General features: G+C 36.5%; 1 protein-coding gene across 1 annotated transcript; it reads right to left on the bottom strand.

The window, feature by feature from the left end:
* Positions 1-601: 601 nt before the first annotated feature.
* Positions 602-3406, bottom strand: LOC131613950 (uncharacterized). The gene is made up of 3 exons (XM_058885591.1): positions 3132-3406; positions 1517-2754; positions 602-1434 (listed from the first exon to the last, which is right to left on the bottom strand). Exons 1-3 carry the CDS (start codon positions 3404-3406, stop codon positions 602-604), a joined length of 2346 nt encoding a protein of 781 aa, XP_058741574.1.
* Positions 3407-14332: the final 10926 nt, after the last annotated feature.

Below are 14332 nucleotides of genomic sequence, written 5' to 3'. Positions count from 1 at the left end.
ATAAGATTGTACAGCCACATTTCCACTCACACCAGTTACAGTTGAAGGTTTAGTATTACTATTGGAGATGTCTTCTGAACCCCTTCCAACGTTTCCACCTATGAGGAGAGATGCAACATTATTTTTTTCAGCAACGAAGCCTCCGTTGAAGATCAAACTATGGAACGCCCAAACTTTCGAGCATCTGCAGAGGCACTTGATCGGATGGTTAGATGATAACATTCTCGAGGGTGAAAAGATAAGGAAAATTGAAAGGCAGGTCACGGAGAAAGGCCCAAACGGAGTAGTAACTCGTTCTTGGAGAGCCGTGAAAAATGACGCTGGTGTCCTTATGATGATGCTAGGACCACATGATATTGTGTTGATGGTTGTAATCTCTTAGAATATGTTTTATTTGTTTCCTGTGAGGTCATTTTAATTGTTTCCTGTGTGGTTGTTTTATTTGTGGTTGTCTTTATTTCGATGTCATTGAATGTTGTTTTAGTAATGTGAAGTGTTGTTTAAGTTATGTTTAATGTGAAATGTTGTTTTAGTCATTGATGGTTGCAAACTCAATTAAAAAGACATTATATTACAATCATAAAGCTAGTTGAAGCAAACATTAACGAGGCCTATTGGACGGGCCTGCTACATATGGACATTTACTTCGGATATGGCCTACTTCACGGCATATCCCACACATTCTCTTTTCCTTTTCCATGTCGTCCATTTCGGTTCGAATCCTAGTACTGTTTGGACGACCTCTTTTTTTCCTACGCATATTTTCGTCATGACAAAGAGTAGCTCCTCTATATTGCGGCCAATTGTCTTGATGTGGGAGGATCTGGAAGCTTTGTTGGTAGACTTTAAAAACATGTTGTATCTTGAACACGTCAGGTATGTGAATGGTGTAGTCTTGGCGTATACTTTCACATGCTGCAATTACATGTGAGCAAGGCAAATGGAACGCTTGAAATTTTCCGCAATCACATGTTCTTTTTCGCAGATCAACACCGTAAGTACTAGTTGGTCGACTGTCGTTGCGGTTCATTCTTTCGGCCACCATAAAATAGAACCTTTTCCGGTCAAACTGATAAACATTATGACTGCTTGCTTTGTTGACTTCTTCAGTCATCCCCTTGATACACTTGTCTGTAAAAGTTTGGCCCGATGTCAACCTCTTTGTCCATTCATGTCCACGTTGACCAAATAATGCTCCCATCCGAAAATACGTGGCCGAAAACAAAGACGCTATTGGCATGTTTCTGGTTGCCTTTAGCACAGAGTTCATTGCTTCTGCAAGGTTAGTCGTCATGTGTCCCCATCGTTGCCCTCTATCAAACGCCCTTGCCCACTTCTCCCTTGGTATATTTTCAATCCACTCCAAAGCATCTCTGTTTGTCTGACGAATTTCAGTCCTATAGTAGTTGTATGTTGACTCCGTCAATGCATATCCTGTTACAAATAATAAACAAGTCAAGAAACCGACAAAGATCATTTGAAAAATGTACTTCACAAAGATCAATTAGACTATTACCCATGTTGACGAGTTTTTTACGTAGTTCCTTGTCTCTAATCGCACGCATAAAATTTTGCGCAATATGCCTAATGCAATAGACATGTGAAGACGGAGGATTTTGCCATCCATTTGCAGGATCATCATAGGCACTTTTAATCGATGGATGTTTGTCTGATATTAGGCATAGATTGGGTTGGGGTGTCACGTGGCTTCTTAGATTGCGAAGGAAAAAACTCCAAGCATCCTTGGTTTCACCCTCGACAATAGCGAAAGCAATTGGAAAAATGTTACCATTCCCATCCTGTGCAACAGCCATCAACAATGTCCCTTTGTACCTTCCATACAACCATGTTCCGTCGACTTGAACAATTGGCTTGCAATAAGCAAATCCATGGATGCATGGTTGAAAAGCCCAAAATAGACGATGGAATATCATCTTATCACCCAACTGGCTGCCTTCGTTTGAAAAGGCAGGTAATGTTTCCAAGTCTATTACCATTCCAGGCAGATGTGTTTTCATTACCAATAAACATTGTGGAAGGTCATTGTACGATGTCTCCCAGTTTCCATACAAAGATTCTGTGGCCTTTACCTTTGCAATCCACGCTTTCCTGTAAGATATATTATAACCATATTTTCCTGTTATATGAGAAATTATGAGCTTTACCTTAATTGATGGGTCGGTGTTAACCAAATCTCTGATGCAGTGAGAGACAATATCCGAGGTAAGTTGTCTATGGTCTTGCGACATTGAAGTGGTTGTGCAGACATGCGGTCCACTCAACTTACCTATCGCCCACTTGGAATTCTTCTTACGAACTGATGCTCTACATTTGAATGGGCAAGTTGGATTCTTGCATTTGATGACATATCTGTTCTTATCAGACTTGTAAACCCAATAATCAAGATTATTGGTGATATGCCAATGTTGTATAACAGCAACGCACTCTTCCTTGTCTTCAAACTCCATTCCCTCATATAAATCAACATCACTATAGTTTGTTTTGTGCGAACCAAATATTGATTCAGACTGTGCCTCTTCTAAACAGATATTTCGCATGTGATCCGGTGGGGCGTACATGCTAATCGGTCGTGCAATTGTAGGCTGCGACGGCTCAACAATATCAGGGTCATTGTCATCACCAAAAAGATCTTCATATTGCACTTCTTGTATTTCATCTTCACTGTACTCGTCCACTTGTTCGTTGGGTATAAATGGTTCGTTGTTTTGTGTTGGCTCTTCGTCAGCGAGGTGTCTTGGAGATCATCACTTGGTAACGAAGAATGATGTAAAGGATTGTAATTATCGAGATTTGAACATTCAAGAGAACAATGAGTGGAAGGGTAGAAAAAACTTAATAATGACAGGTGAGGTGAGTACTACTTTACGCCACACCGATGAATATATGCAATGGTTAAGAAATATTCCATTAATATATTTGTCGAAAGAAACGTATTTGGCTGACCCTCGTCATTATGCCTCCTCTTCATCAACCCCACAAACCGCCTTTGAACAAGAAATCCCACAATCATTCCAACCAACACCACAATTCCAACCAACACCACAATTCCAAACAACACCACAATTCCAACAAACACCACAATTCCAACCACCACCACAATTCCAACAAACACCACAATTCCAACCACCACCACAATTTCAAACAACACCACAATTCCAACCAACAACACAATTCCAACAACAAACTTCTTCCTTTCCACAAACATACCAACACACTCAAACCACACAACAACACACATTTTTTGCCACACCATCTCAAATTCCAACCCCTTACACCTCAACCCCCCAAACAAACTACTACTATCACCAAGAACAATATCAACAATCAACACTTCGACCACCACTACATAACACCCCAATCCCTCAACCCGACTTCGACCAGTCATACTCCCAATCTCAACCGCTTTCACTCTCCCAACCACAATATACCTTTGACACCACAAATGTCTACTATCCAGACATGTCATCAAATGTGCCACAAACCTTTGTAGGTTCTACTCAACCATTCATTGACATCACTGATGATCAAGTACTCGCAAATTTACCGACAATAACTCCAGAACAACTGGCTACGTTTATGAATGATGGTCCGTCGCATCAAAACGATGATCTTTCAAGCGACGATTCTCCACAAAGGCAACCTCCACCAAACATTGAGCAACCGTTAGGTAAGGGTAAGAGAACAAAGATACCCAAAAAATGTCTCACTGGGGGTCATATGGTCCAACCAAAGCCCAAAAAAAAATAGGCATTTTTTCCTTGTATTTGTTTATGTATTGAATAAAATAAATATTGGAAATACAATTTTTTTATTCATATTTAATGTTATTTATTATATTTTAATGTTTTTTATAAATATTGGCAAATAATTTTTTTTAATTATTTTAATGTTTTTTATTTAATTTTATGGTTTTTTAATCTTTATTTAAAATAAAAAATCAATTATAGCTTTTAATAATCATTTAAATCAATTAAAAAAAAAAGGGCCTAGTTTGCGTCCGGCCCACCCCTGGGCGGACCCAAACATGTGAAATTTTTTTACTTCCAGTCCGTCCAAGGCCTGGCCGGACGTGAACTGAAAGTGTGGCACATTGGTAATTTATTTTCACATTGTGGCATTATGGTATTATCATTTCATATTAGTGGCATGGAGGTAAAAAAATCGATGATCTCATGTATTTTCCCTTACATATTTTTCATTTATTTCTTTTTTTTTTAATAACTTTGACTTGGCATGCTTTTTTTTTTAATTTTATTTTTATTAAATCCAATTTTAAATAAAAAACAAGTTTGAAAGGGTGATGCGTTCAGCACACCATATTTATCTCCTCTTTTTTCTTTCTTTTTATCTTTTTTTTCTTTAAAATAAAAATAATAATCCTTTTTAAAATTAGGGTTTTCTTGACTTAGTTTTTGGGCCCTTATTTATATGGGCTTAGCTCTTTTCTTTTTGCAGTCCTAAGATCAATTTAATACCTCCCTTTTAGTCTCTTTTTATTTATTCTCTTTTAATGATTTTCATTTTAATTTCAATTTTCTTTTCATAAATCATAAAAAAACCCAAAAATATTTTCTTTAATTAAAATGAAAATGAACTTTCAAATAAATTCTAACGCTTGATCCAACGTCAAGTTGTTAATGCAAAAATCTCTTTTCTTAACCATACTGAAAGATTGAGTGACAATTGGTGAACACCTCTTGAATACCTTGATCTTTTGAATTAAAACACATAAATTAAAAGTTTGTTTTTTAAGAATATTTCTTAATCAAATCAAGAGATCAAATGACAAGAGGAGTACACCTCTTCAATATCTTTGATCTTTTGAATTAAAACACATTAATTAAACAAGGACAACAAGTGACAATTGGACTCACTTCCTTTTGAATACCTTGGGGAAAGACGCGCTAGGAGAACTCATATGCTCAAACCTTTACTAAGAGTCCGTAAATATCATTTTCATCAATTTGGGCGACAAGTGACAATTGGACCCTGTAATACGATGAACTGACTTTATCGAAATGTTGCGGATAGCAAGAGTCGCCACCGACTTTTATTTTATCCAAATTAATCAGAAAGGCTAAAAGAAGAGGAAAAACCTTTTAAATAAAAACAGGGTTCGGGGGGTAATTTATACAAAGGGAAGGTTTAAGGCACCCTTTGTATCCATGGTTTTCCATGGGCTCTTAATTGCTTTGCTCTTTTTCGTTCAGAAATGTAGAAGAAATGAATACGGACTTTAGCTCGTAAATGAGCGTAGCCATGTCGAAGTTTTTTAAGAAAAAAGATGAAAAATAATTTAGTCCAGAGCAAGGCAATTAGGAGCAATTACCTTAATAATGTAGAAAAGTTCTTTTAGCCTTTCAGGGTGAAAGGGTCTATCCATGCCATAAGAGGGCAGGAAGCCTTTCATTTGGAGGTTGAAGGGTCGTTGCAATATCGTTCACCATAAGACTGTCTCATGCCATAGAGAGGGAGGTAGTCTAAGGGAAGGATCAGAATAGCCTTTCGTAGGCAACCAGAGGATACCTCAGCCTTTCGTAGGCAACTTCCGAGGGACGAGATCATATTAGTGTATCGAAGGAAGCATCATTAGGGACCTATGATCTTTGCATAATCGAGGCAACATGGATGAGGTATCCTCGTATTCGAGGGACATGGCTATTCTACAAAAAAACAAGGCAACAAGGCAACAGGCAACAGGCAACAGAAGGGTTACCACAAAAGCGTGCGTGGGTGCAACAAACACGTGATTAATTCAATATATTATCTTATAATTAGTTATTCTAAATTGATTAACAGGCTTGCACTCCCTAGGATTACTAACCACACAAAAATATAAACAGTATAATTAAAGCAATATGGGGAAGGGGAAAAAGAAACCAGCGGGGGAAAGGGAGAATGAAGCCAGCGGGTTTGACATAAGTAATAATTAAAAGCAAAAAAAATAAAAGGGATTAGAGTTTAGGGTTACCGACTATTTGAGCTTTGGCGGTTGACAAACCCTGAAAATTGGAAAAGGGAGAAATAAACAGAAAATAGGGGTGAGTGCATTATCAATTCAATGACAAATAAAATTAACCCTAATTTAAAAAATGGCAAAAAGAAATTAAAATAAATGTGAACAAAACTTAGCTTTGGATTTGCTCTGATATGGTTCGTAGTCGGGAGTACTCGGGGTTAACCCTGAAAAATGAGCAAAACAAAGGCAGGCAGAAAAAGACGTGAGTGTAGGCGGAGTTCATTATATTTAAAGGTAAACCCTAAAATAAATAAAATAAATAAAAATATTTAAATAAGGGTTAAATCAGGACTTAGCTTCGTAATGGGCGTGGCGCGTTATCGGGAGAAACCCTGTTGCTAACCTTGAAAATGACACACAAAAATATTTTTTAGTGTAGGGCAATGTTCTCGTAAACCCTCATTCGGGCGTAAATTGAATGAAGTAACAAATCGATTTAATTAATTATTGATTTCACAACCTAATTAATTAAATCGAAGAAAAGAAAATAAATATAGTCAGACAAAAGCATTTTTATGATTTTATGAATTAAAATAAAATAAGTATGAATTTATTAAAGATATTGAAATAATTTAATTAAAGTATATAAATAAAATAAATATACTAATTATAAATAATAAATATAGTATATAAAATAAATATGTAAAAGAAAATTAATAAATAAGTATTATATAATAAATATAAATAAATAAATATTTTTATATATATACAAAAAGTTTTATTTAAAAAAAGTTATAGAGAAAAAGAAAAGAAAGAAAGAAGAAAAATAACAATATATATATATATATATATATATATATATATATATATATATATATATATATATATATATATATAAATAAAACAGTTTATATAATAATAAATAAAAAATTTAAAAAATCTTAGTTTAGGATTGTGTGTGGCTGGTTGGTGGAGGTGCATGGTGCACCTGCGTACACGTGAGCGTTGGATTAAATCTGATGGCTGGATCAGAGGGGCGTACCACACACGTGTGAGCTGGGAAGCAGCAAATCCTTTTGTTTGAAAAACCAGAAGCGCGCGCAACTTGGCCAATAGAAGAGCGCCACGTGATCATCTTCTTCACAAGAAAACCTGCAACACGTTTTTTACAGCGCTTGTTGCAGACACGCTGTAAAAAACCTCACCTTTTAAACCTGCCAATTACCAAAATCTCGTACACGCACGAAAAACAAAAATCAAGACCACTATTCGACTTGTTTTTTTCATACGAATCCAATAGTGCCTGTTTAAGGACCTAATTCCCCCTAAATCATAGAGCCCTAAATCAAAAGTTACGAACCCTAGAATTGGGAATTATGGCAAACGTACATGAAAAGTTAATTAACGGTCCAGAATCGATCTATACATCATCACAAACAATAATATGTAAGCAAATTTCAATATGAATGCATGATGTATTGTAATCGAGCGAATTTAGAAAGGTGCAAACCGTAGTGAATCGTAAGTGATTCTCAGTGTTTGAAGCCTTGAATTCGTTTGGAAAAGTCTCCTTGATGCTCCTGGAACGTATTATAATCACCAAAACCGCTTGAATCGACCTGCAACTCAGAATTGGTGTTTGAAATTTTCTTGAATTTTTGTGCTCGGATTTTAGGGTTCTTGAGGCAAAAATTTCGTGAATTTTAGGTCTGCCAACACTTGTGTTTATATATTGGACAAATTAGGTCAATAAAACTTGATCAAATCTTATTGCATCCAAGATTGCCATTGGAGAAATTTGATTGAAAAATATGTTTCATGATCTTTCTAAATTTATCCAAAATTGGCTCAATCTCCTTCAATTTCAATGTGCACAAAATTATATTGGTATTTTATTTCAGTTCAAGACTTTGGGATGAATTTTATTTCAGTTCTTCCTACGATAGCACACGAACTTTTTAATTATCCTACAATGAGGAAGCGGAAAAAGATCTCAAGTAAACCCTAGGAGCTTGCTAAGTGTGGGGATTCACCTAGACTAGAAATTCTGGAGTCCGGGAGGTCGGTTATACATAGGGAAGGTTTTAAGCACCCTACATATCCGTAGTACTCTACGGGAACCTTCTCTGTGTCTATGTGTTTGTGTTTGTTGCTTGATTGGGAAAGTTTCTCATTTGTGTTAGGAGATGGAGTTGAATTGAAAGACAGATGAACTGACTGTTTTTGGTTTTTGATTAGCTCGCTGAGATTCCTTGTGAATCTCATGCCTACATATCCCTAATGGAAGTCAGAGCTTTTTGTAGTTCAGGGAACTAATTAGGGAAATTAATTGTTTTTTGGTGCCTTGCTTGAAGCTCAAGGTTGAAGCTTTAATTAAATCTCTGTTTACAGTAAAGAGACATGAAGTCGTCTTTACAGAGAGGTATTTCTACTATTCCACCACAAACGTTTAAAGTGATAGAAAATCTGAGTTTGTTCCACTAAGAGAGGGACCTTACTTGGTTGTGTACAAGTATGTCAATCACGTGTCTCTTGAATGAAAGATTCTCGACCAAATTAGGGAAAGTTGTACAAGTCTGGGGATATGCCAGAGCATGCCTTTCAGAGTTCTAAATGGGAGAATGTTTGAAATGATTGTTTGGTTGTTTGTTTGTTTGAATGTGGTGAGATAGGAGAAATATCTCTCTATATAGATAAGCTATGTCTATCTACTGTTTGAAAGATTTGATTTTAGCTGGCTTGTATGAGGCCCAAGCTTAAGGCTTAAAAGGTTTTCTTTTATTGACTCTGGGAGATGACTCCACTGGGAATTGACTTTTAATTGAATGATTTGTGTTCTCTATAAAACCCAGAATTGAGGCTGAATCCAGCTGGAGAGTGTTTATTTTGTTTTATTGAAAAGGTTTATTTAATGTTCTCTACAAAGCCCAGAATTGTGGCTGACTCTACCTAGGGAGACTCTATTTTGTGCCTTGTATGAAGCCCAAGGTTGTGTCTGACTCTAGCTAGGGAAGACATTGTTTTCTACCATGTATGAAGCCCGAGGTTATGGCTGATTATTGAGGAAACTGATTATGGATGACTCTATTTTTGTGTGCCTTGTACAAAGCCCAAGGTTGTGGCTGACTCTCTAGGGAAAAGATCCTGAAGGTTATAAATCTTTTGACATAGGAAATGATGTTTATCTGCCTTGTACAAAGCCCAAGGTTGTGGCTACTTGATGGGGAAGAACTCACTGTGGAGACACTATTATCTGCCTTGTACAAAGCCCAAGGTTGTGGCTGACTCTGGATAGGGAAATACCCATGAGTAGGGTTTTGACTCTAAGGGGAGTATGTGCCTTGTATAAAGCCCAAGGATGAGGCTGACTCTTAAATGGGGAAAGATCTACCAGTGTGGGATCTTTTGACTCAGAGGGGACTACTCTGTCGAGGATTACTCTATTGTTTAGAGACTAAAGGTTGACCTTTATGGGGATTGTGCTTTTGTTAAGCAGGGATTGATGAATGAAAGACCTAGGTTTGAAGATTGACTCTACTGGGGATTTGTTTGGGTGATTGACCTAGACTCTATTGGAGAGTTTTGAAGGTTTGAAAGATGATTTGGGAAGCTAACCCTTTCCAGGGAATTTGGATTTGAAGGATTGATTTTGAAGGTTGACTTTCCAGGGGTTTACTCTGCTGGAGAGTTTATCTTTTGAAAGTTGAATTTTTGGAGGCTGACCCTTTCCAGGGGATTTTATTAAAATGAAGGAAATAATGGAGGCTAACCCTTTCCGGGAGATTTTTGTTAAAATGAAAGAATGATATAGTCTAACCCTTTCCAGGGGATTTTTGTTAAAATGAAAGAATGATGGAGGCTAACCCTTTACAGGGGATTTTTGTTAAAATGAAAGAATGATGGAGGCTAACCCTTTCCAGGGGATTTTACTTAAATGTTTTAGACTTCTTGTTTAAAGCCCAAGATTAAGGCTGACTCTGACTGAGGATAGACAGATGTGGAACCTAGACTCTGCTAAGGAGGAAAATTATTGAAGATTGAGAATAACGGTGACAAAGACTATCCATGTCTCTCATTCCAAAAAGTGGACTCAATGTTGAGATTGAGACATTCTTAGTTTGTTTAAATTCTGGTTTAAAGAGTATAAGAAACTCACCAGGGTAGGCTTAAATGTGACAAAAGACCCGTTCATATGTTTATAAGAAACCTGATGGGTCCTTGTATACAAGCTCAAGAGAAAGCTGGGAATGCTTTTAAGAAGCCTGTGGGTCCTTGTATTGTAAGCCCAAGAGGAGGCTAATCGAGGGTCATCGAGGGTCCTTGTTATAGCACAAGAGAAAGCTATGTGGTTTTGAACTTATTTTGGCACTAAGCAAATGGGCAAGAGGTTTCACCGGGAATAATTCCTCTTGGGTGGATGTGCCCTATTTTTGTTCTAAGGCTTTTTTCAAGATGTTTCACTGGGAATAATTCATCTTGAGGTTTGAACTAAGGAAATCTAATTAGGAAAGAGCCTTCACCGGGAAGACATTCTCAATCCTAGGTCATAGTCCTATAATATATATAGTTTATTTGTCCTAAGGTTGTACTCAAACGTAGTTCTAAACAATATATATACATTTTATATTTGACAGTAATTTAAATGAAAGCTTGTAAATGGAAAGCTATAAAGCCTAACCTGGATGGAGTGGAGGCCATTGAAGATGTATGTACAAAGCCTTACCAGTAGCTGTGGTGTCGTTTTTTTACCTCCCCGTTTCACTTGGGAGGACGGCACGCTAGACCCTTCACGCAATTTGGAAGGAGAATGCGCCCGTGGCGGGATGAATTTTGTTTCAGTTTTTCCTACGATAGCACACGAACTTTTTAATTATCCTACGAAAGAGGAAGGGGAAAAGGATCTCAAATAAACCCTAGGAGTTTGCTAAGTGTGGGGATTCACCTAGACTAGAAATTCTGGAGTCCGGGAGGTCGGTTATACATAGGGAAGGTTTTAAGCACCCTATATATCCGTAGTACTCTACGGGAACCTTCTCTGTGTCTATGTATTTGTGTTTGTTGCTAATTGATTGGGAAAGTTTCTCCTTTGTATTAGGAGGGAAAATTGAATTAAATGAAAGACAGACAGACAGACTATTTTTGTTTTTTGATTAGCTCGCTGAGATTCCTTGTGAACCTCATGCCTACATATCCCTAATGGAAGTCAGAGCTTTTTGTAGTTCGGAGAACTAATTAGGGGAAAATAATTATTTTTGGGTGCCTTGCTTGAAGCTCAAGGTTGAAGCTTGAATTAAATCTCTGTTTACAGTAAAGAGACATGAAATTATCTTTACAGAGAGGTATTTCTCCTATTCCACCACAAACATTTAAAGTCATAGAAAATCTGAATTCATTTCATTTAAGAGAGGGACCTTACTTGTGTATGTGCAAGTATACCAGTCAACTGCCTCTTGAATGAAAGAAAGATGCTCAACCAGATTAGGGAAAGTTACACATGCCTGGGTTAACTAGCCAGAGCATGTCTTTCAAAATCCTAAATGGGAGACTGATTAAAATGTAAATGTTTGTTTGTTTGAATGTGGTGAAATAGGAGAAATATCTCTCTATAGAGATAAGCTATATCTATTTACTGTATAAAAGATTTGACTTTAGCTGGCTTGTATGAGGCCCAAACTTGAGGCTTTTTTATTGATTTTATTGACTCTGGGAGATGACTCCACTGGGGATTAACTTAAACTAAAAGGTTTTTGTGTTCTGTACAAAGCCCATAATTGTGGCTGACTCTACCTAGGGAGACTCTATTTTGTGTGCCTTGTACAAAGCCCAAGGTTGTGGCTGACTCTTAATTGAGGAATATGTTATTTTCTGCCTTGTATGAAGCCCAAGGTTGTGGCTGACTCTTGCTAGGGAAGACATTGTTTTCGATCTTGTATAAAGCCCAAGGTTGTGCCTGACTGTTGAGGAAAACTGAATATGGATGACTCTATGGGGAAAAGATCCTAAAGGTCGGGAATCTTTTGACATAGGAAATGTGGTTTATATGCCTTGTACAAAGCCCAAGGTTGTGGCTACTTGATGGTGAAGGACTTATTGGGGAATTTATCTTTTGAAAGCTGAATTTTTGGAAGCTAACCCTTTCCAGGGAATTATGACTTTAGAGGACTGATTTTGGAAGCTAACCCTTTCCAGGGATTTTACTCTACTGGAGAGTTTTATCTTTTGAAAGTTTAATTTTTTTGGAAGCTAACCCTTTCCAGGGAATTATGTTAAAATGAAGGAATGAATGGAGGCTGACCCTTTCCAGGGATTTTTGATTGATGGCAGAATGATTAACTATTTGAGACTTCTTGTTTAAAGCCCAAGATTAAGGCTGACTCTGACTGTGGATAGAAAAATATGGAACCTAGACTCTGCTAAGGAGGAAACTTATTGGAGATAAAGGTGACAAAGACTGTCCATGTCTCTCATTCCAAAAGGTGTACTCAATACTGAGATTGAGACACTCTTAGCTTGTTTAAAGTCTGGTTTGAAAAGTGGGTGAAACTCACCAGGGTAGGCTAAAAAGGTGACTAAAGACCTTTTCCTATGTTTATAAGAAACCTGATGGGTCCTTGTATACAAGCTCAAGAGGAAGCTGGAGATATGCTTTTAAGAAGCCTGTGGGTCCTTGTACAAAGCCCAGGAGGAGGCTAATCGAGGGTCATCGAGGGTCCTTGTTATAGCACAAGAGGAAGCTATGTGGTTTTGAACTTATTTTGGCTTTAAGCAAATGGGTAAGAGGTTTCACCGGGAATAATTCCTCTTGGGTGGATGTATCATATTTTGGTTCTAAGGCTTTTTTCAAGATGTTTCACCGAGAATAATTCATCTTGAGGTTTGAACTAAAGATCTCTAATTAGGAAAGAGCCTTCACCGGGAAGACATTCTCAATCCTAGGCCATAGTCCTATAATATATATATATATATATATATATATAGTTTATTTGTCCTAAGGTTTACACTCAGACGTAGTTCTAAAAAATATATATAGTTTATATTTGACAGTAATTTAAATGAAAGCTTGTAAATTGAAAGCTATAAAGCCTAACCTGGATGGAGTGGGGGCCTTTGAAGATGTATGTACAAAGCCTTACCAGTAGCTTGGTTATTTATTGCAACAGTTGAATATTTATTATAAACAGTTAAAGGTTTTTGAAAACAGAAGAAGTGAAGATGGACATTAGGTCACATAGGTATCTGAAGAGTTTCACCGGGAATAATTCCCTTCAAATACCAGAAAAATGTTTTGAAAACAGATGAGAAGATTTTGTAAAATACAGTTTTTGAAAACAAACTAAGAAAAGAAAAAGGTGTTGGGTCTTACACTCTATTATAGGCCCATTGAAAATGATTTACTGTTTATGAAAACAGTTGGATAATGATTTGAAATGATACAAGGTTTTGTTGTCTGAAAACCTTGATCGTCTGTTTAATCGGAGATTGAAAACAGTTTTGAAAATTGACAAAAGTCAGCCTAATTAAGGTAAAAACAAAATCTATACCTAATTAAGAGCTAAATGATTAGGGTTTTACCATAAAATTATTCTCAAAATAGTTAGGTAAAAAAAACAAATGAAAATATATATTTAAAGTATTTAAAAATGCTTAAAACACACCATTTTAAACTTAATAAAAACACATGAAATAAATAATATTTTTGTGATTTTTTTTTATTATTCATAAAATAGATATATTAAATGACAATTGTGTGAAAAATGAAGTGAAAATGATTTAATTTGATAAATGAATTAATTGTGTGAAGTTTGTGAAGAAAATGAAAGAAAATAGGTGTTAAAAAAAAGTTTGGTCCTTGGAGGGTTTGAACCCACGCCCTTAAGGTCACATACTCAAAATAACACCACTGGGCCAAGCGCCAATTGGTGATTATGAAGCATGTTCAGTTAATTTTGTTTTAAAACGAGTTGAAAACCTTTGAAAAATAAAAGGATCAAAAGGTCTGGGGCGAGGGGGATTCGAACCCCAGACCTTGGGCACGCGCAACACACAAACTGTCTTTACCAATGAGCTATAACGATGTATTCGTTATATGAATACCTTGTATTAATTATATTTTAAACTTGACCAGGAATGTTTGAAAATGGCGCGCCAACCACCATCTTCGTCTTCAACCTCTAGCTTCCCTCAATTCAAAATTCCAACTCTCTCATTTCTCAACCAAATCAGATGATGTATATATCAAACTTATTCCATTTTCTCTCACGAACTCAAATATATAACTATCACAAACTATAATTGGCTATAGCTACTGAATTACTTATAATACGTGAAGAACCTTAAAACTTGAAAATTAAA

This window comes from Vicia villosa, linkage group LG6 (genome assembly GCF_029867415.1).
Source record: "Vicia villosa cultivar HV-30 ecotype Madison, WI linkage group LG6, Vvil1.0, whole genome shotgun sequence".
Lineage (NCBI taxonomy): Eukaryota > Viridiplantae > Streptophyta > Magnoliopsida > Fabales > Fabaceae > Vicia > Vicia villosa.
This window is presented reverse-complemented; position numbering and strand designations above follow the sequence as displayed.

What these genes read in the sequence shown, in the direction of transcription:
- LOC131613950 (XM_058885591.1), bottom strand. Translation starts at nt 3,406, where the DNA reads ATGACTGGTCGAAGTCGGGTTGAGGGATTGGGGTGTTATGTAGTGGTG. An exon ending in GTGGTGGTTGGAATTGTGGT is followed by an intron (nt 2,755 to 3,131) that starts GTTTGTTGGAAT and finishes ATGATCTCCAAG; the next exon opens with ACACCTCGCTGACGAAGAGC. An exon ending in TAAAAAACTCGTCAACATGG is followed by an intron (nt 1,435 to 1,516) that starts GTAATAGTCTAA and finishes TATTTGTAACAG; the next exon opens with GATATGCATTGACGGAGTCA.